The following is a 25,684-nucleotide window of genomic DNA, read 5'->3' on the forward strand; positions in this document are numbered from 1 at the left end:
AATCATAAGGCGGTTAATTCATCGATATTCCCAAGAAAAAATGATCTTTTAAACATGCTTATGGAATACAGATCATTTCCATGCTTAGGATTTTCAGTTTTTCTGTCTTTCACGTTTACAGATTGATACAGTGAATGGTGGGAGAGTTGGAGCAGCAGAAGCTGCCTCATTTTTAAAAAGGTCTGGGCTCTCTGATCTCGTGCTTGGAAAGGTACTGCTTTATTTTTTGTTTTTGTTTCTGGTTCCTGTGATGAATTGAAATAATTGATATTTCATTTTCTTTATATCATATACGACTGAAACTAGTAAATTCTTCATTTTAGTAAATATTTTACTGTAACATCCTTTTAAAAATCTTTTCCATTTTACTCTTCACATTTTTCTATTGTTACCCATTTCTCACTGCCATATTTAGTTCTTATTTGATTTTCTCCTACCCACTATATTTCAGTCAATCTTGTAAAGCTTCTTTTGAGGAATCTGTGAAATTATCTGTTCTCATTACTGTTTCGGTTGCCCTGACTGAATTATCAGATTCTAGGTTAGTGGTGCTGGAAGAGCACAGCAGTTCAGGCAGCATCCGAGGAGCAGTAAAATCGACGTTTTGGGCAAAAGCCCTTCATCAGGATTATCAGAGTTCTGTTTCCAAAATTTCCCATGTTTGTTCTTTCTCCAGTTTACATTTTGATGCTTCACATTTCACAATAATATCAGTCTGGGTTTGCCTTTCTCTTGGGTGTACTGCGTTGATATTTTCTGAAACTTGAATACTTCCTTAAATTGCCTTTGTACCATAATTGTCCTTTATAATTCTCTGCTATATATGACTTGACCAACTTGAACATATCCAACCCTTTTACTTCTTTATTCTGATTATAGTTTTATACGATTACTGATGAAAATGCTAAAGTCAAAGGCAGTGCCTCCTTCTCTCCCACTCTGTAGCTTCTTTCTCTCAGACTAATGCAGCATCCCTCTCCAGTTCCTCCTCTGCCTTGCATCCTCCTTCCACTCCCCACCCCATCCTTTTCTACCATTTGTCTGTCCTCACTCACTTTGTACTCTTGTTTTCAAGACCACCCTTCTTATAGCCACCTTCTTCCCACCATAAACCCAGCTCCTTCATGCCACCACTTACTTCTCTAATTGTTCACTTTGTCTCCAATCTCAGGCGGGAGACTAGCACTCTCCTACTAGAGGGCTAGGACAGCATAGTGGCTCAGTGGTTAGTATTGCTGCTTCACAGTACCAGGGGCCTGGGTTCGATTCCAGCCTCGGAAGACTGTCAGTGGAGTTTGCACATTCTCCCAGTGTCTGCGTGGGTTTCCTCCGGGTGCTCAGGTTTCCTTCCACAGTCCAAAGATGTGCAGGTCAGGTGAATTGGCTGTGCTAAATTGCCCATAATGTTCAGTCATGTGTGGGTTAGGTACATTAATCAGGGGTGATTGTAGGTTAGAGGGAATGGGTCTGGGTAAGTTATTCTTCAGATGGTCAGTGTGGACTTGTTGGCCTGTTGGCTGAATGGCCTGTTTCCACACTGTAGGGATTGTATGATACTAACCTGTTATTGCTGGCACGACTTTATCATGTGTTGTTTTATTTCTGTGTGTAGAGGTGACTTTGTCCTGTTAGTTATCCCAGTGGTTGATTTTCCCTAGCCATTTTGGGAGTGTTTGGTGGCAAATCTTTCCCCCCACCTCCTCCCCTTCCTCCCTTCTCTTTCTTCCCTACCCCGGTCCCAAAACACTCCCACCACCCAATGTATGTGGTGACTTATTAAGCCCTGGTATCGTGGTTGTTGTATTTTGTGAATACTAATCAGTAGACCATAGTAACATTTTGAAGATTTTAGCAAGATGTGCAATGTTTTAAGTTTACCAAATTCAATTTTTTGCAGATATGGGATTTAGCTGATGCAGATGCAAAGGGATTTTTAAACAAACAGGTGACTTTTATACTTGTTTAATTCAGAAATGCCACTTTTGCTAGATTTGCGCAATATTATATGATAGCTGTTATCTTTTGAATTATTACAACATATCTGGTTTGCTTATATGATAAAACTATTTACCTAATTACTGCTTTTATTTCCTTAAGGAATTTTTTGTTGCTTTAAGACTTGTAGCCTGTGCACAAAATGGGCTTGAGGTCTCGCTGAACAGTTTACAACTTGCTGCGCCAGCACCAAAATTTGTAAGTAAATTAATTTCCTATTCTTTGTAACCTGAAATGGTAGCAGTCATTTGACTTTTTGGTTTCAGTTCAAGAATTTAGTTTGAAATTTACACATTTTCATTTCATTCAAAAGATAATAGTTAATGCATCAAGTATATTTTGATATCTGTGACTAATGGAATAAAAATGTTCTTCTTTGTCTTGCTATTGTTCTTGTTGCCCACCTTTTTCTTTTGTACTCTAGGCCAATCTCTCTCTCACTCTCTCTCTTCTCTCTCTCTTTCTCTATCTCTCTCTCTCATCTCTGCTGTACCCCCCACTTTGTGTTCTACTGAGATTACTGCAATTTTTATAAATGGATCTGTCATTTTTGTTTTAGAGTGATAGAAACAGTCCGTTGCTGGCTGGTGGTTCAACACCTATTGATATTCCCTGGGCTGTGAAGGTACAGCATTTTAAATATTCAGTTTTAACCTTTTGAGGTTTTTGACTATCATTTAAAATTCTGTCACAGAAAATGAGATTTGGCTTGACAAATTTTATTAAGTGGTGTTTCCTAACATAAATGCTGCATGCAATGAGTGTGTATGACTTAATTGAGGATTTAACTATTTAGTTCTTTTTAAATTCATCAATGTTTCATTTATGATACCAAGAAAATTACAAAGCAGTCAATAAAATTGAACATTTCCAACCATTAGAGTTTTGTATGTAAACAATTCAATGCGTTACATGTATGTACAGGAATTGAAATACCAAATTTCTAAATCAAGTTGTTTTCTTTTAAATAACTTTAATCATAATACTATTTTGGTTAAAAATATGAATGTAAATTAACATCTTCAAGACTAGGAGTTCCTATTTATAGTCAAGAACTTACATCTATGTTAATATGTGAATTGCAGTTGGAAGAAAAGGCGAAGTATGATATAATTTTTGACAGTCTTAATCCTGTGAATGGTTTCCTATCTGGTGATAAAGTGAAACCTGTGCTTCTGAACTCTAAGCTACCTGTGGATGTCCTAGGAAGGGTAAGAACAATTTTATGTTTATATGCCGTAGAATAGTCTTAGCAGAATTAAGTTTGTGTACTGTTTCTGTAGAACAGTAAACACAGAAGGAGACCAACAAACAAAGTCCAACAAATTGATATTACTGCTTTTAAGAGTGATTAGTTAGTCAGTTAGTCCCACTCTGCTGCTCTTTTGAAGGATGATCTGGACTCAGTGGGCTGAATGGCCTTTTTCCACATAGTAGGGATTCTGTGGTTCTGTGTTTTAATTGCTAATGAATGTTGGGGATAAACTTATTCAAAGCTAAACATAAGTTTGGAAACTTGGTCAGTATGGACGAGTTGGACTGAAAGGTCTGTTTTTGTGCTGTATGACTGTATGAATCTGTGTGCTCCCTATAGGCATTAAAAGTTTCTGTATGTACTTGAATAATAGTCAAATTTTTATGACTACTTTTTAAGGTTAAATTTATGGGGTCAACTATTACATGGATACTACTTTCGAGGGGCTGAAATTCATGCCCATCAAAATTCATACTGTGTCATTAGCAGAAGCCCAAATGATCTCTAAATGAATATAAAAGAACAAATTATGATAAATCCGAAAATCCGAAGTGGAACACAACAGCCAGCTTACTGAGAGTGGAGCGGAGCAACCGGCAGACTGGAAAGCTAGAGCAAAAAGTGACAGCCAGCACACTGACTCATAAACGTTGATCTGTTATCTGTGAAGAACTAGGGTTGACTTTTACACAAGATTAATGGAAAATTCCTGGTTATTTGGCCAAAAATAGGGGGTTGACTTTTACATGAGATTGACTATTACTTGAGTATATACAGTAACATATTTTCCTACTGGTATTACATTGTAGTTTAAATGCCTGACTTTCTGATTAGCTGTCATAGCCTATTGTCTATTGTCTATTGACATATAATCAGAATGCCAGATTATAGTCCAGCAGGTTTATTTGGAAGCACTAGCTTTTGGAGTGCTGCTCCTTTATCAGGTGGGTTGTGAAGCAGGACCATAAGTCACAGAATTTATACCAAAAGATTACAGTGTCATGCAAGTATACTGATATATTTAACAAACCTAGACCTAGACTTAACAACAATCTAGGTTAGTTAAATATATCAGTTTACTTGGATGACACTCTAATCTTTTGCTATAAGTTCTGTGTCTTATGGTCCTGCTTCACAACCACCTGAAGAAGGAGCAGCGCTCTGAAAGTTAGTGCTTCCAAATAAACCTGTTGGACTATAACCTGGTATTGTGTGATTTTTAACTTTGTCCACCCCAGTCCAACAGTGGCTCCTCCACATCATTATAATCAGAATGTGTAAGCCCAACCCCTGATTTGAGTATTTTTAAGCAAAGAACTAACCCAGTCATGTATCCTGGGCTTCCACTGAAGATCTGTTAACTTGTACTAACCATTTTTCCAGGGAACTGTGCAGCTACTTGCAGGCCCCATGTAATCTTTGGGAATCCTATGTGTCTTGTGGTATTCTGACGTTCAGGTACCCTCTATTTCAGGGGCGCAGACTCTCCTTCTTTACGTAATTAGAAAATTCATTTATTAGTTGAAGACTGGCCTCAGCAGCTTCTTAATGGTGGGAAAAAGTTCTTAGTGCTTTTGTGATTGTATATGTATGCAGTCCCTCTCAGCCTTTTTACACGTTGATGCTTTTTTTTCTATTTAAAATCCTACAGTCTTCCTATTATCTGTAGTTCAAAGGCTATTATTTTATTTAGTTTTATTTCACCCTTCATTTGCCCTCTCGTGTTTAATCTCGCACATTCTCACTGAGTCTTTCATTTCTTCTCCAAGACATTTCTGCATGAGTTCCTCAGGGAAGTATCCTTAGTCAAACAGGCTTCATTAATAACTTTCTGTCATCCTAAGATGAGAATTAGAGGTGTTTGCTGACGATCACATAATTTTCAGGTCTTCAGAAACTGAAGCAGTCCATGTCCAAATGCATTAAGTTCTGGACAAAATCCAGTATTGCATTTAAAAAATGTCAAGTAACATTTGAACCATGCACGTACCAGGCATTGATGATCTCAAACAAGGGAGAATCTACCCATTGACTCTTGACATTGAATCGCATTATCTTTGCTGAATTTCTCACTATCCACACCCTGGGGATATCCATTGACCAGAAACTAAATTAGATGAGAAATGTTAATATAGTGGGTATAAGAGCAGGTCAAATACTAGGAATCCTGCATTGGCTAATGTGCCTACTGACTCCTGAAAGTCTGTCCTCCATCCTCAAGGCACAAGTCAGGAGTGTGATGTAGTTCTCCTCACTTGTCTAGATGAATGCAGCTCCAGCAGTGCTCATGAAGCATGATACCATCCAGGAAAGTTCTTGATTGGCATCATATCTATAAATATTCAGTGCACCCAAAACTGACGCTCAATAACATTCATTTTAAAAAATTCATTCGTGGGTTGTGCGCATTGTTGGCTGGCTGGAATTTATTATCAGTTCCTGGTTGCCCTTGAGAAGGTGGTGATGAGCTGCTTTCTTGAACCGCTGCAGTCTATATCCTGCATGTTGTATCATCTTCAAGGTACACTACAGAAATTCACCAAGGCTCCTTAGGCAGCACTTTCAAAGTGTACCATAAGTTCCCCTGAAAGCTGCTCGTCATCCTGAATGCAAATATATCTCCATTCCATCGGTGTTGCTGGGTCAGAATCTTGGAACTCCCTCCCTCATGGCACAATTTGAACTGCAGTGGTTCAAGATGGCAAATCACCACTTAGACATTAACAAGTAGAGATAGGAATTTTTATGAGCGTGGAGTCTAATCTCTTTGGGCTTTAATTATTGTTCGAGCTGTTAAAAAAAGAAACAGTGTACTTCATTTTTCTTTGTTGTTTTTTTCTCTCTTACTAAATCCCACTTTCTTTCTTTCTTGTTATTTTCCTTTAGGTATCTGATTTAATACCGAATTAATCATTTTAGTGCTATTTACTGGTTCAGATTCTGTGTTGTTTACAAATAATCCTTTGATCTGCTTTATTGCAGAGCTTGACAGTTGCTTATCATGTTTGCCCAGGATTTATACTATGGGATAGCATTCTAATTACCCAAGTTTGAATGTAAAATTGCATATAAACTGCCTAGGAGAAAGTGAGGACTGCAGATGCTGGAGATGAGTTGAAAAGTGTGGCGTTGGAAAACCATGGGAGATCAGGCAGCATTTGAGAACAGGAGAGTCGACGTTTCGGGCATAAGTCATTTATCAGGAATGTCTGATGAATGGCTTATGCCTAAAAGGTCCACTCTCCTGCTCTTCAGATGCTGCCTGACCTGCTGTGCTTTTCCAGTACCACACTTTTCGACAACTAAACTTCCCCAAACTGAAACTTTTTTTCCCTCAAGATATGGGTGTTTCTTATAAGTAAACAAAAATCTAGAATCTTATATCTGAAAACCTAATGCACTACATTGTTTGCTTCATTTGCTCGTATACTCTCCCAGTGTAAACAAAACCATGTTATTCTTCAGGAATTGTGACTCTAATTGTGTGTTTTAAAAGAAAACACTGGCTGCAAGTTAATCATAAAGCGCCTTCAGACACAGAAAACCCATATGTCACTAGCTCAATGTTCAAAGATCCAAAGTAAATTATATTGAAATGTATGTAAATCATACATCTTACATTATACAGCTACAATCTTGCTTTTCTAAAACAAAAATCCTCTTTCGGATGAAGGTTGCTGATGTTATTATTTGAGTAAGTTAATACTATACTAATATATCCTTTAATAACCAAGTTGATTGAAGTGTCATGCACAGAAAGGAATATGTCTTCAATTAGATTAATGGACAAAATGCTACTGATGGCATTTGAAAACTCCGCAGAGTTGTTTTGTGACAGTGGTAGTGTCCCTAACTTTGAGCCAGGGGATCTAGGTTTAAGTCCCCTCTGCTCAAGACATGTGTAATAACATCTCTGATTAGATAATGTAAAATATCTGTGTCATGATGTTTAACAGTAGTTCCAGTATAGTCTTAAGGTGGTGTTATCCATATATTTTGGCTTCCTAATTCATTTCTGCGTTCTCTTAAATTACCTTTTGCCAAAGCAGTTTGAAAATATTGCTGACACGGCAAGAATGTTATTTAAAATTACAAAGGGATCTTGATCAAGTGGGTCGAATGGGCTGAAAAATGGCAGGTGGAGTTAGTTTAATCTGAATAAATATGCAGTATTACATTTTGGTATAATAAACAAGGGTAGGGCTTAATGGTAGGGCCTTGGTTAATGTTGTAGAATAGAGGGACCTCAGGGTACAGGTCCATAATTCTTTGAGGTTTGTTTCACATAGAGATAGGGTGGTTAAAAAGGTGTTTGGCATGCTTGCCTTCATTGCTCAGTCCTTTGAGTATAGGATTTGGGACGTTATGTTGAGGTTGTACAGGACCTTAGTGAAGCCTCTTTTGGAATACTGTGTCCAGTTCTGGTCACAGTTGTAGGAAGGATATTATCAAGCTGGAGAGGGTTCAGAAGAGATTTACCAGGATGTTGTGGGGTATGGAAGGTTTGAGTTATAAAGAAAGGCTGGACAGGCTGAGACATTTTTCACTGGAGTGTAGAAGATTGAGAGAAGACCTGATGGAAGTTTATAAAATAATGAGATAGATAGAGTTGATAATGGTTGTCTTTTTTCTGATATGGGGAATTTCAAGACTAGGGGGCATATTTTTAAGATGGGTGGAGAGAGATTTGAAAAAGACATGAGGCAAATCTTTTTACAGAGGATGGTTTGCATGTGGAATGAAATTTATGAGGACGTAGTGGATATGGGTGCAATTACAACGTTTAAAAAACATTTGGATAGATACATGAATAGGAAAGGTTTGGAGGGATATGGGCCAGGAGCAGACAGGTGGGACTAGTTTAGTCGGGAATATGTTTGGAATGGACTGGCGGACCGAGGGTTTCTTTTTGTATTGTATGACTCTGTAACACGATGTGTTCATTGCTATAAGAAAATTCTGACCCTGAATGTTTTGATTTAGAAAGCATGTTTAGAATTGAATGAGTCTAATTATTAACTTTCTTTTTTTCTCATTATCTTTTAGGTCTGGGACCTCAGTGATACTGATCATGATGGATTATTAGATCGGGATGAATTTGCTGTTGTAAGTTACAGATATATTACACAGTTATCTATTTTGGGACTGCAGGCTACCTGATGATTTTATTTTCATAGAAATGCATTCACAATATGATTTGTGTGACAGGGCAGTATTGAGCTTTAGAATAGCCTTTGATAGCTGAACTGAATTAGTCAATATTCTTTGGGCTGTCTTCAAATGGAGTTAAATCAAAGGTATTTGACTACAAGAAGTATTAAAGCCAACTGTGCCTACACTTCCACAGCACAGAGATCGAGGCAAGGGGATAGAAACTTGAATGATCTGGGATTGTATGACCAAACCGACACCCGTAACTCCATCTCAGCTGAGAGCATGGGGGCTCAGTGGTTAGTACTGCTGTCTTGCAATGCCAAGGACCCAGACTCAATTCCAGCCTTGGTTGACCATGTGGAGTTTGCACATTCTCCCTGTGTCTGCATGGGTTTCCTCCAGGTGCTCCGGTTTTCTTGTACAGTCGAAAGATGTGCAGGTTAGGTGGATTAGCCATGCTAAATTGTGCATAGTGTCCAGAGATGTGCAACCGACCTGGGTTGGCCATGGGAAATTCAGGATTATGGGGAAAGGGTGGGATGCTGTCCAGAAGTTTGGTGTGGACTTGATAGGCCGAATAGCCTGCTTTCACACTGTGGGTATTCTGTGACTATAATTCAGTGACTATATAGCAGCCAAAGAAGTAAAAGTGGAATTGAACCTAGGCCTTTGTGGTGTTTATGTCTCAGCTATCTGCTGCATTTTTTGAGCATAAAAATCATGTGGGAAGTTGGGCATTCTAATATCAACCAGGGAGAGTGGCTCCCACTGAATATTGATTCCTGTTCCTGAGATGTGTTATTTATTTGAATTTTATTCCAGCATTTGTGTTTAATGGCTAGAATTTATGATCTGCTTCTTTTGTGCTTTAAGGTTCTTTAAAGTACTAGTTTATTGTGAAATAGAAAATGGCAAACCTTTTGAGTGAACCACACGATTTAAATGCACTGCTACTAGGTGTTAGTTCATGAATGTTACAGGAGAGGATAATTTCATGCTGGGTTTAGAATTAAATTTAAAAACATGTACATATTAAGTTGTATTAAATGCAGAAGCATATCTTTGGTGTTTAGGTTTCAGAAATTATGACCATAAAACTTAATTAGTTCAGTGGTATTAACTGAAACCACATTGACCAATTTCATGATCAGTGGTGACCGAGCATACTTATAGGTTTTTCTGTTAGCTTTGCGCTGGAGTTTGCAATTATTAGAAATCAAAGATAATGTAGTAGCCTTCATTAGGGGCCTGTGTGAATAAGGTATTATCCTTAGTTGACTCTTGACTTGTTTGATCATATTGTGCTTCTCTACTGTCACCTCACCTCTGATCTGCCTCCGTAATACTGTCCCTATGTAGTTCCATTTCTGCTGTCTTAATGCAGTTAATCATCACTTGTGCCAATGGCTTCCACGCTTCTATTTATGGCATCACCTCTAATGTGCCCAAGGTCCCATTTTCATCTTATGCTATTCATGATTCATTATAATTAATCTCCACCATCATTCAAAATAAATGCCTTTCTATTCAGGAAACGGATAAGTTTAAAGAAAAAAACTTGCCCTTGAATTTGAGGGAACGTCTAATTTCTTAATGAACATTGGAACCATACATACACGTGAATTACAGATGTGACATTAGCATGTGCACTGCTCGCTATCTGTGCCATCCTGACATAATAGATATCATGCACTTCCGGGGCTAGGTTTTGGAAGTAAAAATCAACATAAAATTTGGAATCTGTAGGGAGAAGGGAATATGATTTTTCACATAAAATTTCATAGATTTTTGACTTGGACATTTATGCACTTATATTTGGCCATGGGTTATTTTATGAGCTCCCCATGTTATAAATTAAGCTTGCATTACCTGGATAGTTAAACAGTGCCAACTATTCCCTTACATTTTTTTCCCTGCCAGTTGAAGCTAACCAAATTTGAAATGCATTCCTGCATTTTCAAAATGATATCTTTGTTTATGTGGAAGTTGAAATCAAGAAATATTTATTATGAAGTTAAAACTGAATCAACAATGTTGTAATTAGTAAGGCATTGCTTATTTTCTGAGGTTGAATTCACAGTATTTTTTTGTGCGGTGTAGTAGTTACTTAATAAATCCTGTGCTAGATTATATATAAGAGGCATAATTCCAAGAATCCCTTCTTGTTTTTTGAGAAATTAGTGACGTTGCAAGAAAATAGCATTCTGAATTTGGAGAAAATTTGTTTAAATTTACTTGGAAGCTTTGATGCAGTTTCTACTACTCTGCCTTGTGTACCTATTTTGCTTTTCCTACAACGACACTTAAAAGTAGAATCTGGAGACTTCCAGCCTTTTGAATTGACAACTAAAAATAGCTTTAATTATCCACTTGTATGATATGCTTTAGTCAACTATTTGGTGTTACTTCTTATGCTACCAATTTATTTTCTACAACTGCAACTCACTCAGCCTGAAATGGTAAAGCTGTTTTTCTCCACCAATTCTGCAGGACATTGAGTTTCTCCAGCTTTTATTGTTCTTTCAGATTTCCGGCATCCACAGTATTTTGCTTTTGTTCTTGGGTCCAAATTCTGGATGAAGAAGAATTTTCTGTAGTTCCAAGGAGACAAGACTGAAGTATCAAGAAATAGAATACTGCGGATGCTGAAAACCTGAAATTAAAAAAGGGAAATAGTGCTGGAAATCTGAAAGAAAACTGATAATGGAGGAATTACTAAGCAGGCTATGCCTACATCTCTGGAGAGAGGAACAGCATTAATGTTTCAGGTTTGTGAGCTTTCATCAAAATTGGGAAAAGTTAGAATTTGAATAGGTTTGGAGCAAGGATTGGAAGGGACAAAAATGAAAGACTCCTGTCTGATTAGGGTTAAAAGCAGGTGAGATTGGAAGACGGAGTCGAGAGTGTGATGCTAGTAAAGCACAGCATGTCAGGCAGCATCTGAGGAGCAGGAGAATTGACATTTTGGGCATAAGCTCTTCATCAGGAATGAGGCTTGTGGGCCGGGAGGCTGAGAGATAAATGGGAGGGGTTGGGGCTGGGTGGGAAAGTTTGGAGTTTGCACTTTCTCCCTGTGTCTGCGTGGATTTCCTCTGGGTGCTCTGGTTTCCTCCCACAGTACATGCCTTCAACTTCAAAACATTATACTGAGTATGTCATGAGCGTTGTATCCATCATTGCCAATTCACATGACCTGTACATCTTTGGACTGTGGGAGGAAACCAGAGCACCCAGAGGAAATCCACGCAGACACAGGGAGAAAGTGCAAACTCCACACAGTCGCCAAAGGCTGGAATCGAACCTGGGATCCTAGTGCTGTGAGGCAGCAGTGCTAATCACTGAGCCACAGTGCACTGAGCACAGTGTATGGAATAATTATGAAACTCTGATCTTGAGATAGTTTTCTTACACTTTGATGTTATTTAAAGCCCTGTAGGTAATTTTCCATCTAATTATTGTAGTGCAGCTATCACTGGAGATATATTGTCATTGCTTCAGTGTTATTGTTGAGAGCATGGTGCTGGAAGAGCACAGCAGGTCAGGCAGCATCCGAGGAGCAGGTGAACCAATGTTTCGGGCATAAGCCCATCATCAGGGAAATGTTGCTTCTTCTGCTGCTCGGATGCTTCCTGACCTGCTGCGCTTTTCCAGCACTACACACTCAACTCTGATCTCCAGCATCTGCAGTCCCCACTTTCTTCCTTCAGTGTTACTGTGACAAATTCCTGGAACTCCCTCTATGATAGCATTGTGGGTGTACGTACATCAAATGGTTTGCAGTGGTCCAAGAAGGCAGCTCAGCACCTTCTCAAAGGCAACTAGGGAAGGGCAATAACTATTGGCCTAGCAGCACATCGAAATCTCAAAAGTAATCTTTAAAATAATTTATTTTGTTGTTTCTGAGCATCATATATGTATCTTAAAATAATATATGCCATCTGTATCTAGATATGTGATAGAAAAAACTGCCATCTTTTTATTGATGTTCCCAAGTATATCCTAGCAATTGGACATCACAGCTGCACTGTGATTTTATTATATTAATATGTTGACAGCAAGAATGTGCAGAAGAAACTCAAACTCTCATGCAGTTGCTGTTGGGAACACATAGAAATTTGAAATTTATTGAGAGGAATGTTCCTTGAAACGTTTTGGTTGTTTAATGCAAATACCCAAATCTCATACTAGTTCTTCTCTTACGTAAGTGTGGGAGAGCAGGCAAGATTCACAATACAGAAATCACCAATGATGGTAGTCACAAATATCCTTCCTACAATGAAGTAAGTGTGGGCTATGATTATTTAATAGTCATGTTGTAGACAATAGACAATAGGTGCAGGAGTAGGCCATTCTGCCCTTCGAGCCTGCACCACCATTCAATATGATCATGGCTGATCATCCTTAATCAGTATCCTGTTCCTGCCTTATCTCCTTAACCTTGATTCCACTATCCTTGAGAGCTCTATCCAACTCTTTCTTAAATGAACCCAGAGACTGGGCCTCCACTGCCCTCTGGGGCAGAGCATTCCACACACCCACCACTTTCTGGGTGAAGAAGTTTCTCCTCATCTCTGTCCTAAGTGGTCTACCCCATATTTTTAAGCTGTGTCCTCTGGTTCGGCACTCACCCATCAGCGGAAACATGTTTCCTGCCTCCAGAGTGTCCATCCTTTAATAATCTTATATGTCTCAATCAGATCCCCTCTCAGTCTTCTAAACTCAAGGGTATACCAGCCCAGTCGCTCCAGTCTTTCAGCGTAAGGTAGTTCTGCCATTCCAGGAATTGACCTCGTGAACCTACGTTGCACTCCCTCAATAGCCAGAATGTCTTTCCTCAAATTTGGAGACCAGAATGCACACAGTACTCCAGGTGTGGTCTCACCAGGGCCTTGTACATCTGCAGAAGAACCTCTTTGCTTCTATACTGAATCCCTCTTGTTATGAAGGCCAGCATGCTATTAGCCTTCTTCACTACCTGCTGTACCTGCATGTTTACCTTCATTGACTGATGTATAAGAACACCCAGATCTCTTTGTACTGCCCCTTTACCTAAATTGATTCCATTTAGGTAGTAATCTTCCTTCCTCTTCTTGCCACTAAAGTGGATAACCATACATTTATCCACATTAAACTGCATCTGCCATGCATCTGACCACTCACCTAACTTGTCCAGGTCACCCTGTAATCTCCTAACATCCTCCTCACATTTCACCCTGCCACCCAGCTTAGTATCATCAGCAAATTTGCTAATGTTATTACTAATACCATCTTCTATATCATTAATATTGTAAAAAGCTGTGGTCCCAGCACTGATCCCTGCGGTACCCCACTGGTCACTGCCTGCCATTCTGAAATAGAGCCCTTTATCACTACTCTTTGTTTCCTGTCAGCCAACCAACTTTCAATCCAAGTTAGTACTTTGCCCCCAATACCATGCGCCCTAATTTTGCTCACTAACCTCTTGTGTGGGACTTTATCAAAAGCTTTCTGAAAGTCCAGGTACACTACATCTCCTGGATCTCCCTCGTCCATCTTCAGAGTTACATCCTCAAAAAATTCCAGAAGATTAGTCAAGCATGATTGCCCCTTCATAAATCCATGCTGACTCTGACCTATCCTGTTACTATTATCCAGATGTGTCGTAATTTCATCCTTTATAATAGACTCCAGCATCTTTCCCACCACTGAGGTCAGACTAACTGGTCTATAATTTCCTGCTTTCTCTCTCCCACCTTTCTTAAAAAGTGGTACAATATTAGCCACCGTGTAATCTGTAAAATGCATGTTTTCTAATGAATATTTTAGGCACCTGATAGAAGTGCAACCATTTCTCAGAAGTTATTAATTTGGGTCATAGTTCACAGGTTTCATTATAGAATTCTTTTAGCCGTCCCTTCTCCTGATGCACTAGTTTGGCAATGTTGCATAAATGTGGCTGTGGTCCTGATTATGTTCATAGCTAGGTTTCTTCATTCGTTTCAGCTTCATTTAATATTTTTATAAACTGTTACAAAATTGTTTTTAATGTCAAGACTCAGTATAATTTTTCTCTCATAAGGCAATGTACTTGGTTTACCGTGCTCTTGAGAAAGAACCTGTGCCATTTTCCTTGCCGCCTGCCTTAGTACCACCTTCAAAGAGGAAAAAAGCAAGTGTTCCATCTTCAGTGCCACTCATTCCATCTCCACCTACTGCGAAGGAAAGTCGACAGTCCTTGCCCCCTGTGGGAATTCTATCTTCTAAAACACTACCAGTCCAGGTACTGCAAATAATAATGGTGTTTCTCTTGAACACCATTTTTCTTTGTTGATTTGCTATTAACTATACAGAGATACTGACACATCACTCCTAAACCAAAGTTAAATCAAGTTAAAATTGTAACTGGGCATATTTTTGACCTAATCTTTTATTTAAAACTGTGCTTTAAATGGGCTGATATAGAGAATTTCCAAAATTTGTATCTGTTCTACTTTAACGTTTAATGACTGATACTACTTCAAAATGAGAAAGAGTACAATTTCTCTTTTAATTCACTGTCAAGCTTCTGGTAGTTTGTTAATGTAATCCATGTTAGCCTTTACATTTATTTAAAACAGTGTTGTCACATGATTTCCCTTTTCTCCCCCTGTGAGTGAGAAAACCCCCTGCAATTTATGGGAAGGCAATGGCTTTGTAGTATTATTGCTAGACAGTTAATCTTGAGACCCAAATAATCATCTTGGGATGTGGGTTCAAATCCTGCCATGGCAGAAGGTGAATTTTCAATTTTTTTTTAGATTAGATTACTTACAGTGTGGAAACAGGCCCTTCGGCCCAACAAGTCCACACCGACCCTTTGAAGAGCAACCCACCCCTCTACATTTACCTCTTCACCTAACACTAGGGGCAATTTAGCATGGCCAATTCACCTAACCTGCACATTTTTGGACTATGGGAGGAAGCCGGACCACCCGGAGGAAACCCACGCAGACACGGGGAGAATGTGCAAACTCCACACAGACAGTTGCGGAGGTGGGAATTGAACCCGGGTCTCCAGCGCTGTGAGGCAGCAGTGCTAACCACTGTGCCACCATGCCGCCCAATTTGGTAGGAATTGGAATTAAGAATCTAATGATAACCATTGTTGATTGTCGGAAAAACCTGTTTGGTTCATAAATGTCCTTTAGGGAAGGTAACGGCTGAACTGACCTGGACTGACTTACATATGACTCCAGACCTACAACAATATAATTCCCACTTATCTGCCCTCTGTCAACTGGGGCTTGGCACAAATGCTGGCTAATCCAACGATGCTCACATTCTGTGAACAAAATAAAGGGTTGGAATAAAACACTAATCAAGAAAATATTTTTAATACTCTGATTTTCATGATAGCCAGTTAATTAAGGAAGAATTCAAAGAATAGATTTATTCAGAGTAAATTATTGCAGGTATGTATCTCCTGACTCCACTCATGTGCCACTTGTGAAGTAACTATCCAATCAATGCCCTCCATCTGTATATACTTCAATTGAAACAATTAGCAATCTAGTGATCCATTTTCAGGAATGGTGTGATGTGTGGAATGATGTGTCATCTTTGTCTGGAAAGGTGATTATTTTAATTAGAATGATCTGCGCTCAGATATGATGTTTATCATATATCACTTCGTCTTCATAATTCATAGTGAATCTAATATGTTTACACATGCTATAAAGGCAACCCTCAAGCTGCAAACAGGTTCTGTTAACAAGTATATTCATAGATTGATTTGCATCAAGTTGGAACACAATACAGTACAATACAAAATAGCTATTTGTAAGTACATGTGTTCATGACTCAGACAGCCATAAATTGGGAGCTGCCTGGAGATATGCCTTCACTTTTTCCTGCCTTGATTCTTGGTTTAAAAACAAACTTATTTCAACTCATAATTTTATCTTGGATGATTACCAACTCTGTTGTCAAGATGTCAAGGTGAAAACATAATCTGTCTCAGCTGTGATATCCTATGTAGGAGAATAGTACATAGTACCCTCTTGTTTTTTCCCTACTTGAGTGAAAGGTCATCATCAATTTTGTGTTTTTTTAAATAGATGCTTCTGGACTTCCTGTGTATATCTGGCATTTTCATTTTTACTTTTGATTTCTGGCATTATCTGTATTTAGCTTTTGTAGAAAACTGCTCTTCTCATTCTGAACTTTGAAAATGATGGTACAATTGTTAATCTAAGCAATGTTTTCTGTATTTTCCAGGCTGTCAAATGGGTTGTAACACCAGCTGACAAAGCAAAATATGATGAGATTTTCATGAAAACTGACAAAGATCAAGATGGATTTGTCTCTGGGGTAGAGGTTAAAGATATCTTTCTTACCACAGGTCTGACCCCAACAACACTGGCTCATATCTGGTAAGTGTTCAGTGTGTATTAACAAAAACAATAATAATCACTTTCATCCATTAGAACTAACCCTAAATATTCTCATGATTTTCTACAGATTCAAATCATTTTTAAGAAGGTACTTTAGTTGTTCTTCAGTGCTGCCGTTAGCCTGAAGGATTAAGCCGCCTCCTTAAACTAAAGAGGTTGAAAAAAAATCACTCATTCCTGATTGCTGATTTCAACTCATAATCTCAGTTTTGCTGATTACTGACCCTGTTGTCAAGATGTTTCTTGAATTATGTTGTTGTTGTCATGGACATAAGGTGAAAACATAATCTGACTTAGCTGTGATAGGAGAATAGTACCCTCATGCTCTCCCTGAGCTTCTCCATGAGACACACCTTCTGGTCCCACATCACAACTACATTCCATTAAACTGATGACCACCATACCAATAAATTTGCATTTATAACTGTTGTTGGAGATTTTCATTGCCTAGTAAGTATGTGATATGCATGTGTGGCATTGTGTTCAAAAGCAACTGAGATTGGTAAATGGTGAAAATAGTCTCTTTATTGACCATCTGCAGTGGCACAGTTCGAGGCAGTGATGGAATCCAAAGTACAATTATACAGTAGCCTCTTTATACTCTGTTTTTGCATACATTAAATTTTAGCACTATGGCACCACATAGTTGCATCTTTTGTATATAATTTTGTGTGATATTTCTCCTGGGGAAGCAGGAGGTAGTTTAACCATGTGCTAAATGCTGGCTGTTACTCTTGATGGGATTAGAATGTCTCTCTGGTCTGAGCTGGCATAACTAAGAGATGTTACTGCTTTTGCCTTTAAAGTTAGTAATGTTAGTAAAAATCTGAACCTATACAACCTAACTAAGTGAGAAAATAAACTTTACTAAATAAAGGTATAGAGGATAATAAACTGATCTCATGCAACAGGGTCATGAGATTTCATCTATTATTGCCGGTTTTTGACATTTCCTATACATTCATTCATGCAGTTTTGCAGAAGTGCTGTTTTGATAATAAGTTGGGGTAAAAGCCTTATTTAATATGTATTTAAAAAGTATAAATCCATACATTAGTACAAGATGATAGTCCTAAATATATGTTAGAAATAGGTAATACAGTGTTATAGAAATAATTAGTGTATAAGGAAATTTCAAAGAGATAAAAAGCCACACTCTGTGGGGACATGCTTGTAGAGGAAACTACTTGATGTTCTGTAGCCTATTCAGATCCAGAGAAGTGGTTACTAAGGTAATAAATATTATAATTTTCCATAGTTGTGTATGAGTTATAGAGACACGATGGTGGGACTGGCATTGTTCTGAGTAGGTTACAGTATTAGCACTTATTCAGGGGTAGCCTTTGATACAGAAACAGGTTTAAACACAGTTTGCAGCATGCGGCTGCTAAAAATTGAAAGGTGTAAAGAAACAGTAATAAGTTGGCAGGGATATTTAATTTAGTTCATCTTATAAGAGTAAAAAGTACTACAAAACCATTGTTTAAGGATATATATCTCACAATATGTTACTTGCCACTTATATCCGAGCCTGAATATTGTCGAAGTCCTGCTGCATTTAGACATGGACTGCATCAGTTATCTGAGGAGTTGTGAGTGGTGCTAAACATTGTGTAGTCATCAGTGAGCATTCTTCCTTCTGATCTTTATAATGGAGGGAGGGCGTTGATGAAGCAGCTAAAATGGTTGGACCTAGGACACAACCTTGTAGTGATGTTCCATGGTTGAAATAATTGACTTTCAAAAACTACACCCATCTTTCTTTGTATTCATATCTCTGAATGTGCAAGTGTAGTTTTTGATTCCAGGCTGTTCCAGACAGTTCTGATCAATGGCTGACTAAATGTTCTGGATTGGCAGTCGTTTGGATGTTTGCATCCATTGGGGAATGGTCGTCTTCATTCATTGAATAGTTGCAGATACCAGCAAAACCTTACCTCCATACAGAACTAACAGCCCCATCAGCTGATATAAAGATAGCTTTGGCCATCGATGTTATATTTTTGTTGATAAATGTTGTCTGTTAATCAGTCTGTGACTTCTTCCACTGTTTCACACAGTTTTCGGACAGAAGCCATTCAGTCCATATTGTCTGTGCTAGCTGGATAAAATAGCACCCATTCTAATCTCACTTTGCAGTTTTTGGTCCATAGCTTTGCAGGTTACAGCTCTTCTGCTGTAGATACAAATTCCTTCAAAATGAGTTGAGAATTTCCACCTTAACCAAACTGGGCATGGAATTCCACAACCCAAAGTTTTCCTCCTGACCCCTCTAATCCTTCAGTTTTTTTTCAAGGGAATCAAACTCTGTGGTAAGCAATAGCAGAAAATTCAGAATTCAACTTTGCAGCTAAGAATTCAATCCGAAAGTTTTCCTTCTTGATGCAGAGTCCTACATTTAATGGAAATTCTTTAGTGAAATAATGAAAATTATGGTATTCTTCAATCCATGTATGAGTTGTAAAATTATATAGAATGGGTGAGTTTGATACAATAAAAAGAAAGTGTTTGCAAGAAATACTGGTTTCTACTGAAGCACTGAGCCAGCAGGTGATACACTGTCTAATGGGATATGGTTTGTGTCCATTTTAGAGTCAGAAATTTGGTAGCAACATAATTCATTTACTGGTAAGAATATTCTTTTGTCACTGGTAGAGTGTCATACAGCCAGAAGGAGCTCTTTGGCTATTCAAGTACCGATCTATCTACATGAATCCCACTGTCTAGCACATGACCCATGGCCTCAAATGTTATAACATTTCAAGTGCTCATCTACATAAAGGTTGTGAAGTTTCCTGCCTCTATTGCCTTCCAAAGCAGTGCATTCTAGATATTGGATCATTGGAATTTCTTTTGGTGTACAAGTGATCTGTACAAGAAGGACGGATTGCACTTAAATTGGAAGGGGACTAATATACTGGCAGGGAGATTTGTTAGAGCTGCTCGGGAGGATTTAAACTAGTAAGGTGGGGGGTGAGGGGGTGGGTGAGACCCAGGGAAGGTAGTGAGGACAGAGATCAATCTGAGACTGGTACAGTTGACAACAGAAGCGAGTCAAGCAGTCAGGGCAGACAGGGACAAGGTAGGACTAATAAATTAAACTGCATTTATTTCAATGCAAGGGCCTAACAGGGAAGGCAGATGAACTCAGGACATGGTTAGGAACATGGGACTGGGATGTCATAGCAATTACAGAAACGTGGCTCAGGGATGGGCAGGACTGGCAGCTTCATGTTCCAGGATACAAATGCTACAGGAAGGATAGAAAGGGAGGCAAGAGAGGAGGGGGAGTGGGGGTGGCATTTTTGATAAGGGATAGCTTTACAGCTGTACTGAAGGAAGATATTCCTGGAAATGCATCCAGGGAAGTTATTTGGGTGGAACTGAGAAATAAGAAAGGGGTGATCACCTTACTGGGATTGTATTATAGACCTCCTAATAGCCAGAGGGAAATTGAGAAACAAACTTGTAAGGAGATCTCAGCTGTCTGTAAGAATAATAGGATAGTTATGGTAGGGGATTTTAACATTCCAAACATCGACTGGGACTGCCATAGTGTTAAAGGTTTAGATGGAGAGGAATTTCTTAAGTGTGTACAAGACAATTTTCGGATTCAGTATGTGGATCTACCTACTAGAGAAGGTGCAAAACTTGACCTACTCTTGGGAAATAAAGCAGGGCAGGTGACAGAGGGGTCAGTGGGGGAGCACTTTGGGGCCAGTGACCATCATTCTATTAGATTTAAAATAATGATGGAAAAGGATAGACCACATCTAAAAGTTGAAGTTCTAAATTGGAGAAAGGCCAATTTTGACAGTATTAGGCAAGAACTTTCAAAGGCTGAGTGGGGACAGATGTTCGCAGGTAAAGGGATGGATGGAAAATGAGAAGCCTTCAGAAATGAGATAATGAGAATCCAGAGACAGTATATTCCTGTCAGGGTGAAAGGAAAGGCTGGTAGGTATAGGGAATGCTGGATGACTAAAGAAAGTGAGGGTTTGGTTAAGAAAAAGAAGGAAGCATATGTAAGTTATAAACAGGATAGATCGAGTGAATCCTTAGAAGAGTATAAAGGAAGTAGGAATATACTTAAGAGGGAAATCAGGAGGACAAAACGGGGACATGAGATAGCTTTGGCAAATAGAATTAAGGAGAATCCAAAGAGTCTTTACAAATATATTAAGGACAAAAGTGTAACTAGGGAGAGAGTAGGGCCTCTCAAAGATCAGCAAGGTGGCCTTTGTGTGGAGCCACACAAAATGGGGGAGATACTAAATGAATATTTTGCATCAGTATTTACTGTGGAAAAGGATATGGAAGATATAGTCTGTAGGGAAATAGATGGTGACATCTTGCAATATGTCCAGATTACAGAGGAGGAAGTGCTGGATGTTTTGAAACATTTAAAGGTGGATAGATCCCCAGGACCTGATCAGGTGTACCCTAGAACTCTGTGGAAAGCTAGAGAAGTGATTGCTGGGCCTCTTGCTGAGATATTTGTATCATTGATAGTCACAGGTGAGGTGCCGGAAGACTGGAGGTTTGCTAACGTGGTGCCACTGTTTAAGAAGAGTGGTAAGGACAATCCAGGGAACTATAGACCGGTGAGCCTGACCTCAGTGGTGAACAAGTTGTTGGAGGGAATCCTGAGGGACAGGATGTACATGTATTTGGAAAGGCAAGGACTGATTCGGGATAGTCAACATGGCTTTGTGCATGGGAATCATGTCTCACAAACTTGATTGAGTTTTTTGAGGAAATAATAAAGAGGATTGATGAGGGCAGAGTGGTAGATGTGATCTAGATGGACTTCAGTAAGGCATTCAACAAGGTTTGATTGATTAGCAAGGTTAGATCTCATGGAATACAGGGAGAACTAGCCATTTGGACACACAACTGGCTCAAAGGTAGAAGAAAGAGGGTGGTGGTGGAGGGTTACTTTTCAGACTGGAGGCCTGTGACCAGGGGAGTGCCACAAGGATCGGTGCTGGGTCCTCTACGTTTTGGCATTTACATAAATGATTTGGATGCGAGCATAAGAGGTACAGTTAGTAAGTTTGCAGATGACACCAAAATTGGAGGTGTAGTGGACAGCAAAGAGGGTTACCTCAGATTACAACAGGATCTTGACCAGATGGGCCAGTGGGTTGAGAAGTGGCAGATGGAGTTTAATTCAGATAAATGTGAGGTGCTGCATTTTGGGAAAGCAAATCTTAGCAGGACTTATACACTTAATGGTAAGGTCCTAGGGAGTGTTGCTGAACAAAGAGACCTTGGAGTGCACGTTCATAGCTCCTTGAAAGTGGAGTCGCAGGCAGATAGGATAGTGAAGAAAGCATTTGGTATGCTTTCCTTTATTGGTCAGAGTATTGAGCACAGGAGTTGGGAGGTCATGTTGTGGCTGTACAGGACATTAGTTAGGTCACTGTTGGAATATTGCGTGCAATTCTGGTCTCCTTCCTATCAGAAAGATGTTGTGAAACTTGAAAGGGATCAGAAAAGATTTACAAGGATGTTGCCAGGTTTGGAGGATTTGAGCTATAGGGAGAGGCTGGGGCTGTTTTCCCTGGAGTGTCGGAGGCTGAGGGGTGACCTTCTGAAGGTTTACAAAATTATGAGGGGGATGGATAGGGTAAATAGGCAAAGTCTTTATTCCTGGGGTGGGGGAGTCCAGAACTAGAGGGCATAGGTTTAGCGTGAGAGGGGAAAGATATAAAAGACACCTAAGAGGCAACTTTTTCACGCAGAGGGTGGTATGTGTATTAAATGAGTTGCCAGAGGATGTGGTGGAGGCTGGTACAATTGCAACATTTAAGAGGCATTTGGATGGGTATATGAATAGGAAGGGCTTTGAGGGATATGGGCCGGGTGCTGGTAGGTAGGACTAGATTGGGTTGGGATATCTAGTCGGCATGGACGAGTTGGACCGAAGGGTCTGTTTCCATGCTGTACATCTCTATGACTCTATTTTGCACCTGTTAAAAACCTCTCTTTTCCTTTTCGTGCTGTTTTCTGGCTATTTCATGAGCTCATGACCACTGTTGTTTGTATTCTGGTGATTAAAGGTCAAACTCCCATTATGGCGATACATCTAACTGGAAATTGTGTCAAAATGAATCGTCTCTGGAAGGCTAGGTAATCTGATATCAGAGTCATTCAGGTCTGCATATGTTGTTGATGATCAAGCTAACCTACTGTGAGAGCCTGGAGGTTAGATCCATCACAGATCTTTGACATTCTTCCTGCTCAGCCTTAAAGCCTGTTTCTTAACTGAAAATGTCATTCCATCCGGATGAATATTAGAATTCTCCAATGAAGAGTTTTGGTCACAAGATTCTCAGTAGTTTGGTTTGGAAACTTGTAAGCATGAGCTTCGACACATTGGACATCTGAAATCATGACTTCGGCAGTTGGGGAAATATTACTAGATCAGTTGGAACTGTACTCCATCATATGGATAAACATCTTTGATGAGGAACTGTGATGTTTCCAGCTAATAGGCTGGATCAATAAAGGAATCATTGCCTTTCCCCTGAGGAAAAATTACATAAAGCCAAATTGCTTTGAATCTTCTTCTTTAAACTGGTTAATTCATCATCTCCACTTAATTCCACCAGTGAGGAACCCACAGTGTTTAATATTCAAATCATAATATTATCTTTCCCAAAACACAACTGAATTTGGAAGGACAGAATCAGTAGTTGTACTGCTGCGTATTTCTCCACAGATCAAGTGAATTTGATCCAATTTTTCCATGGTTAGTGATGTGATGTCACTGTAAGTAATGTGGTGCTTGAAGAGGTTAATAAATATATTGGAAAGTAATATTTTGAAGACTGTGCAGGTTTATTTTATTGCTTCCAGTTTAGAGTAAATATACAAAATAATGTGACTAAACATTATTGCAGTTTTAACCTTGGGATTTAAAAGTAAGATGATCCAAATCTAAATTCAGTTAATTCATCATACTTGATACAGAGCTGTTGATCTGTCTTAATTTTCTGCCTTCACAGGGCACTCTGTGACACAAATGATTGTGGAAAGCTTACAAAGGAGCAGTTTGCCTTGGCACTACATTTAATAAACCAGAAGTTAACTAAAGGTATTGATCCACCTCAGGTTCTCACAGCAGAGATGATGCCTCCTTCTGATAATGCACAAAAGGTAATTTTTGTTTTCAATCATGGTTTTGGCACTGCAGTGATATGATCAGCTTTGAACAGTTCTTGTGAGGATGATGTCATCTAAACTATTTGTTCCAACACTGGCCCTTGGCTTGATTTACACAAGAAATAAAACTAACAGCACTGACCTGAGTAATGATTCAGATTTGGGTGTGTCATAATAATTCAAGTTAAATTATTAATGAATCCTTATTAATATAAACTTAAATCTTGTTAATTTCTGTTGACTTAGGAGAATTTGTGATATCATGTTGTACGGGTTTGTCAATATATTAGGGAATAACAACTGCTACTTTCACTGAACTTCTCCCTTCTTGTCATATGATGATTTTACACATTCTTGTAACTCCTGCTCTCACCATTTCCTTCCTGCCATCTGATGCAAGGCTTGAGACACATAGAAGTTTGCGTCACGGAAGGAAGCTGTTTGGCCTATCATGTTCATGCCGGTCAACAAAGATTTCACTAAGTTCTGAAGGAGAGTCACTGGACCCAAAAATATGAACTCTGCTGTCTCCCCACAAATGCTGCTAGACTTGCTGAGTTTTTCCAGCAGTTTCTGCTTTTGTTAAAGATTTGACTGTATTAACCCCATTTTAGCCCAGAGCCATAGAGATTATGGCAATACAAGTGAAAATTTAAATATTGCTTAAAGGTTACAAGGGTTTCTGACTTAACCACTCTTTCTGGTATTGAGTTCCAGACTCCTGCCATCCTTTGGGTGAAAAGAATTCTCAACTCTTGCCATTCTATGTTTTACCTTACATTTGTGTCCCTGGTTATTGACCCCTCTATTAATGGAAGCAATACTGTCCTATCCACTCTATCCTTGACCCCCACAACCATATCAGGTCCCCTTTAAACCTCACTGCTCCCAAAAAAAGCGACCCCAACCTATCATGTCTTTCCTCATTGTTTCGACTTCGGGGAAGTGATGACCTCATGGTGTTATCATCAAACTATTAATCCAGTGACACAGGTAATGTTCTGGGATCACAGTTCAAACCTGCATGATGGAATTCAATTGATTTTGAATTCAATTCAAATCTGGAATAATGGTCTGATTAGGATGGTGAAACCATTGTTGATTGTCAGGCGGTGAAAAAATCCATCTGGTTCACTAATGTCCTTTAGGGAATAAAGCTGTCATCCTTACACCATCCAGACTCCAGACCCACAGCTATTTAATTGATTCTTAATTGTCTTGTTGTCATTTGGGAATGAGCAATAAATGCTCACTTGGCTAATAACGCCTACATTCTGCGTTTGAATGAAAACAAATGACTCTCCAGCCCAAGCAGCATCCTGGTAAATCTCTTCTGCACTCTTTCCAGTACGATCACATTCTTTCTATAACATGGTGATCAGAATGGCATGGAGTAGTTCGATTGTGGCCTAGCCAGAGTATCATATCGTTCCAACATAACCTTCCTGCTCTATAGAGTATGAGAACATGCTTGCAGGGAACATACAACTGATTGTAAAAGCTTTTATTCATATTTGAAGTGAAAAACATTAGTGAAGATGAATGTTTTCTGGCCATAGTCAGAAATGGGGGACATTATAATGGAGAACGAAAAGATGAGCAACTAATTGAATAAATATTTTGGTTCTATAATCACAAAGAAGGACACAAGAACGACCTCAAAAATGTTGGGAATGCAGTGTCTAGTGAGAGTGAAGGA

At 39.0% G+C, this 25,684-nt stretch overlaps 1 protein-coding gene across 4 annotated transcripts in view; it reads left to right on the forward strand.

The window, feature by feature from the left end:
• eps15 (epidermal growth factor receptor pathway substrate 15) overlaps nt 1-25,684 on the forward strand; it is a 183,774-nt gene that overhangs the window by 37,736 nt on the left and 120,354 nt on the right. For all 4 annotated transcript variants that reach the window (XM_087990607.1, XM_087990609.1, XM_087990610.1 and 1 more), the window contains exons 3-11: nt 122-211; nt 1,898-1,945; nt 2,098-2,193; nt 2,555-2,620; nt 3,081-3,206; nt 8,297-8,356; nt 14,463-14,663; nt 16,640-16,794; nt 23,829-23,979. In XM_087990607.1, the coding sequence (XP_087846733.1) occupies nt 122-211; nt 1,898-1,945; nt 2,098-2,193; nt 2,555-2,620; nt 3,081-3,206; nt 8,297-8,356; nt 14,463-14,663; nt 16,640-16,794; nt 23,829-23,979 (993 nt within the window). The remainder of the gene's footprint in view (nt 1-121; nt 212-1,897; nt 1,946-2,097; nt 2,194-2,554; nt 2,621-3,080; nt 3,207-8,296; nt 8,357-14,462; nt 14,664-16,639; nt 16,795-23,828; nt 23,980-25,684) is intronic.

The sequence above is a fragment of the Chiloscyllium plagiosum genome, unplaced genomic scaffold (assembly GCF_037043375.1).
Source record: "Chiloscyllium plagiosum isolate Xiang-an unplaced genomic scaffold, Cpla_swu_hap1 HiC_scaffold_9, whole genome shotgun sequence".
NCBI lineage: Eukaryota > Metazoa > Chordata > Chondrichthyes > Orectolobiformes > Hemiscylliidae > Chiloscyllium > Chiloscyllium plagiosum.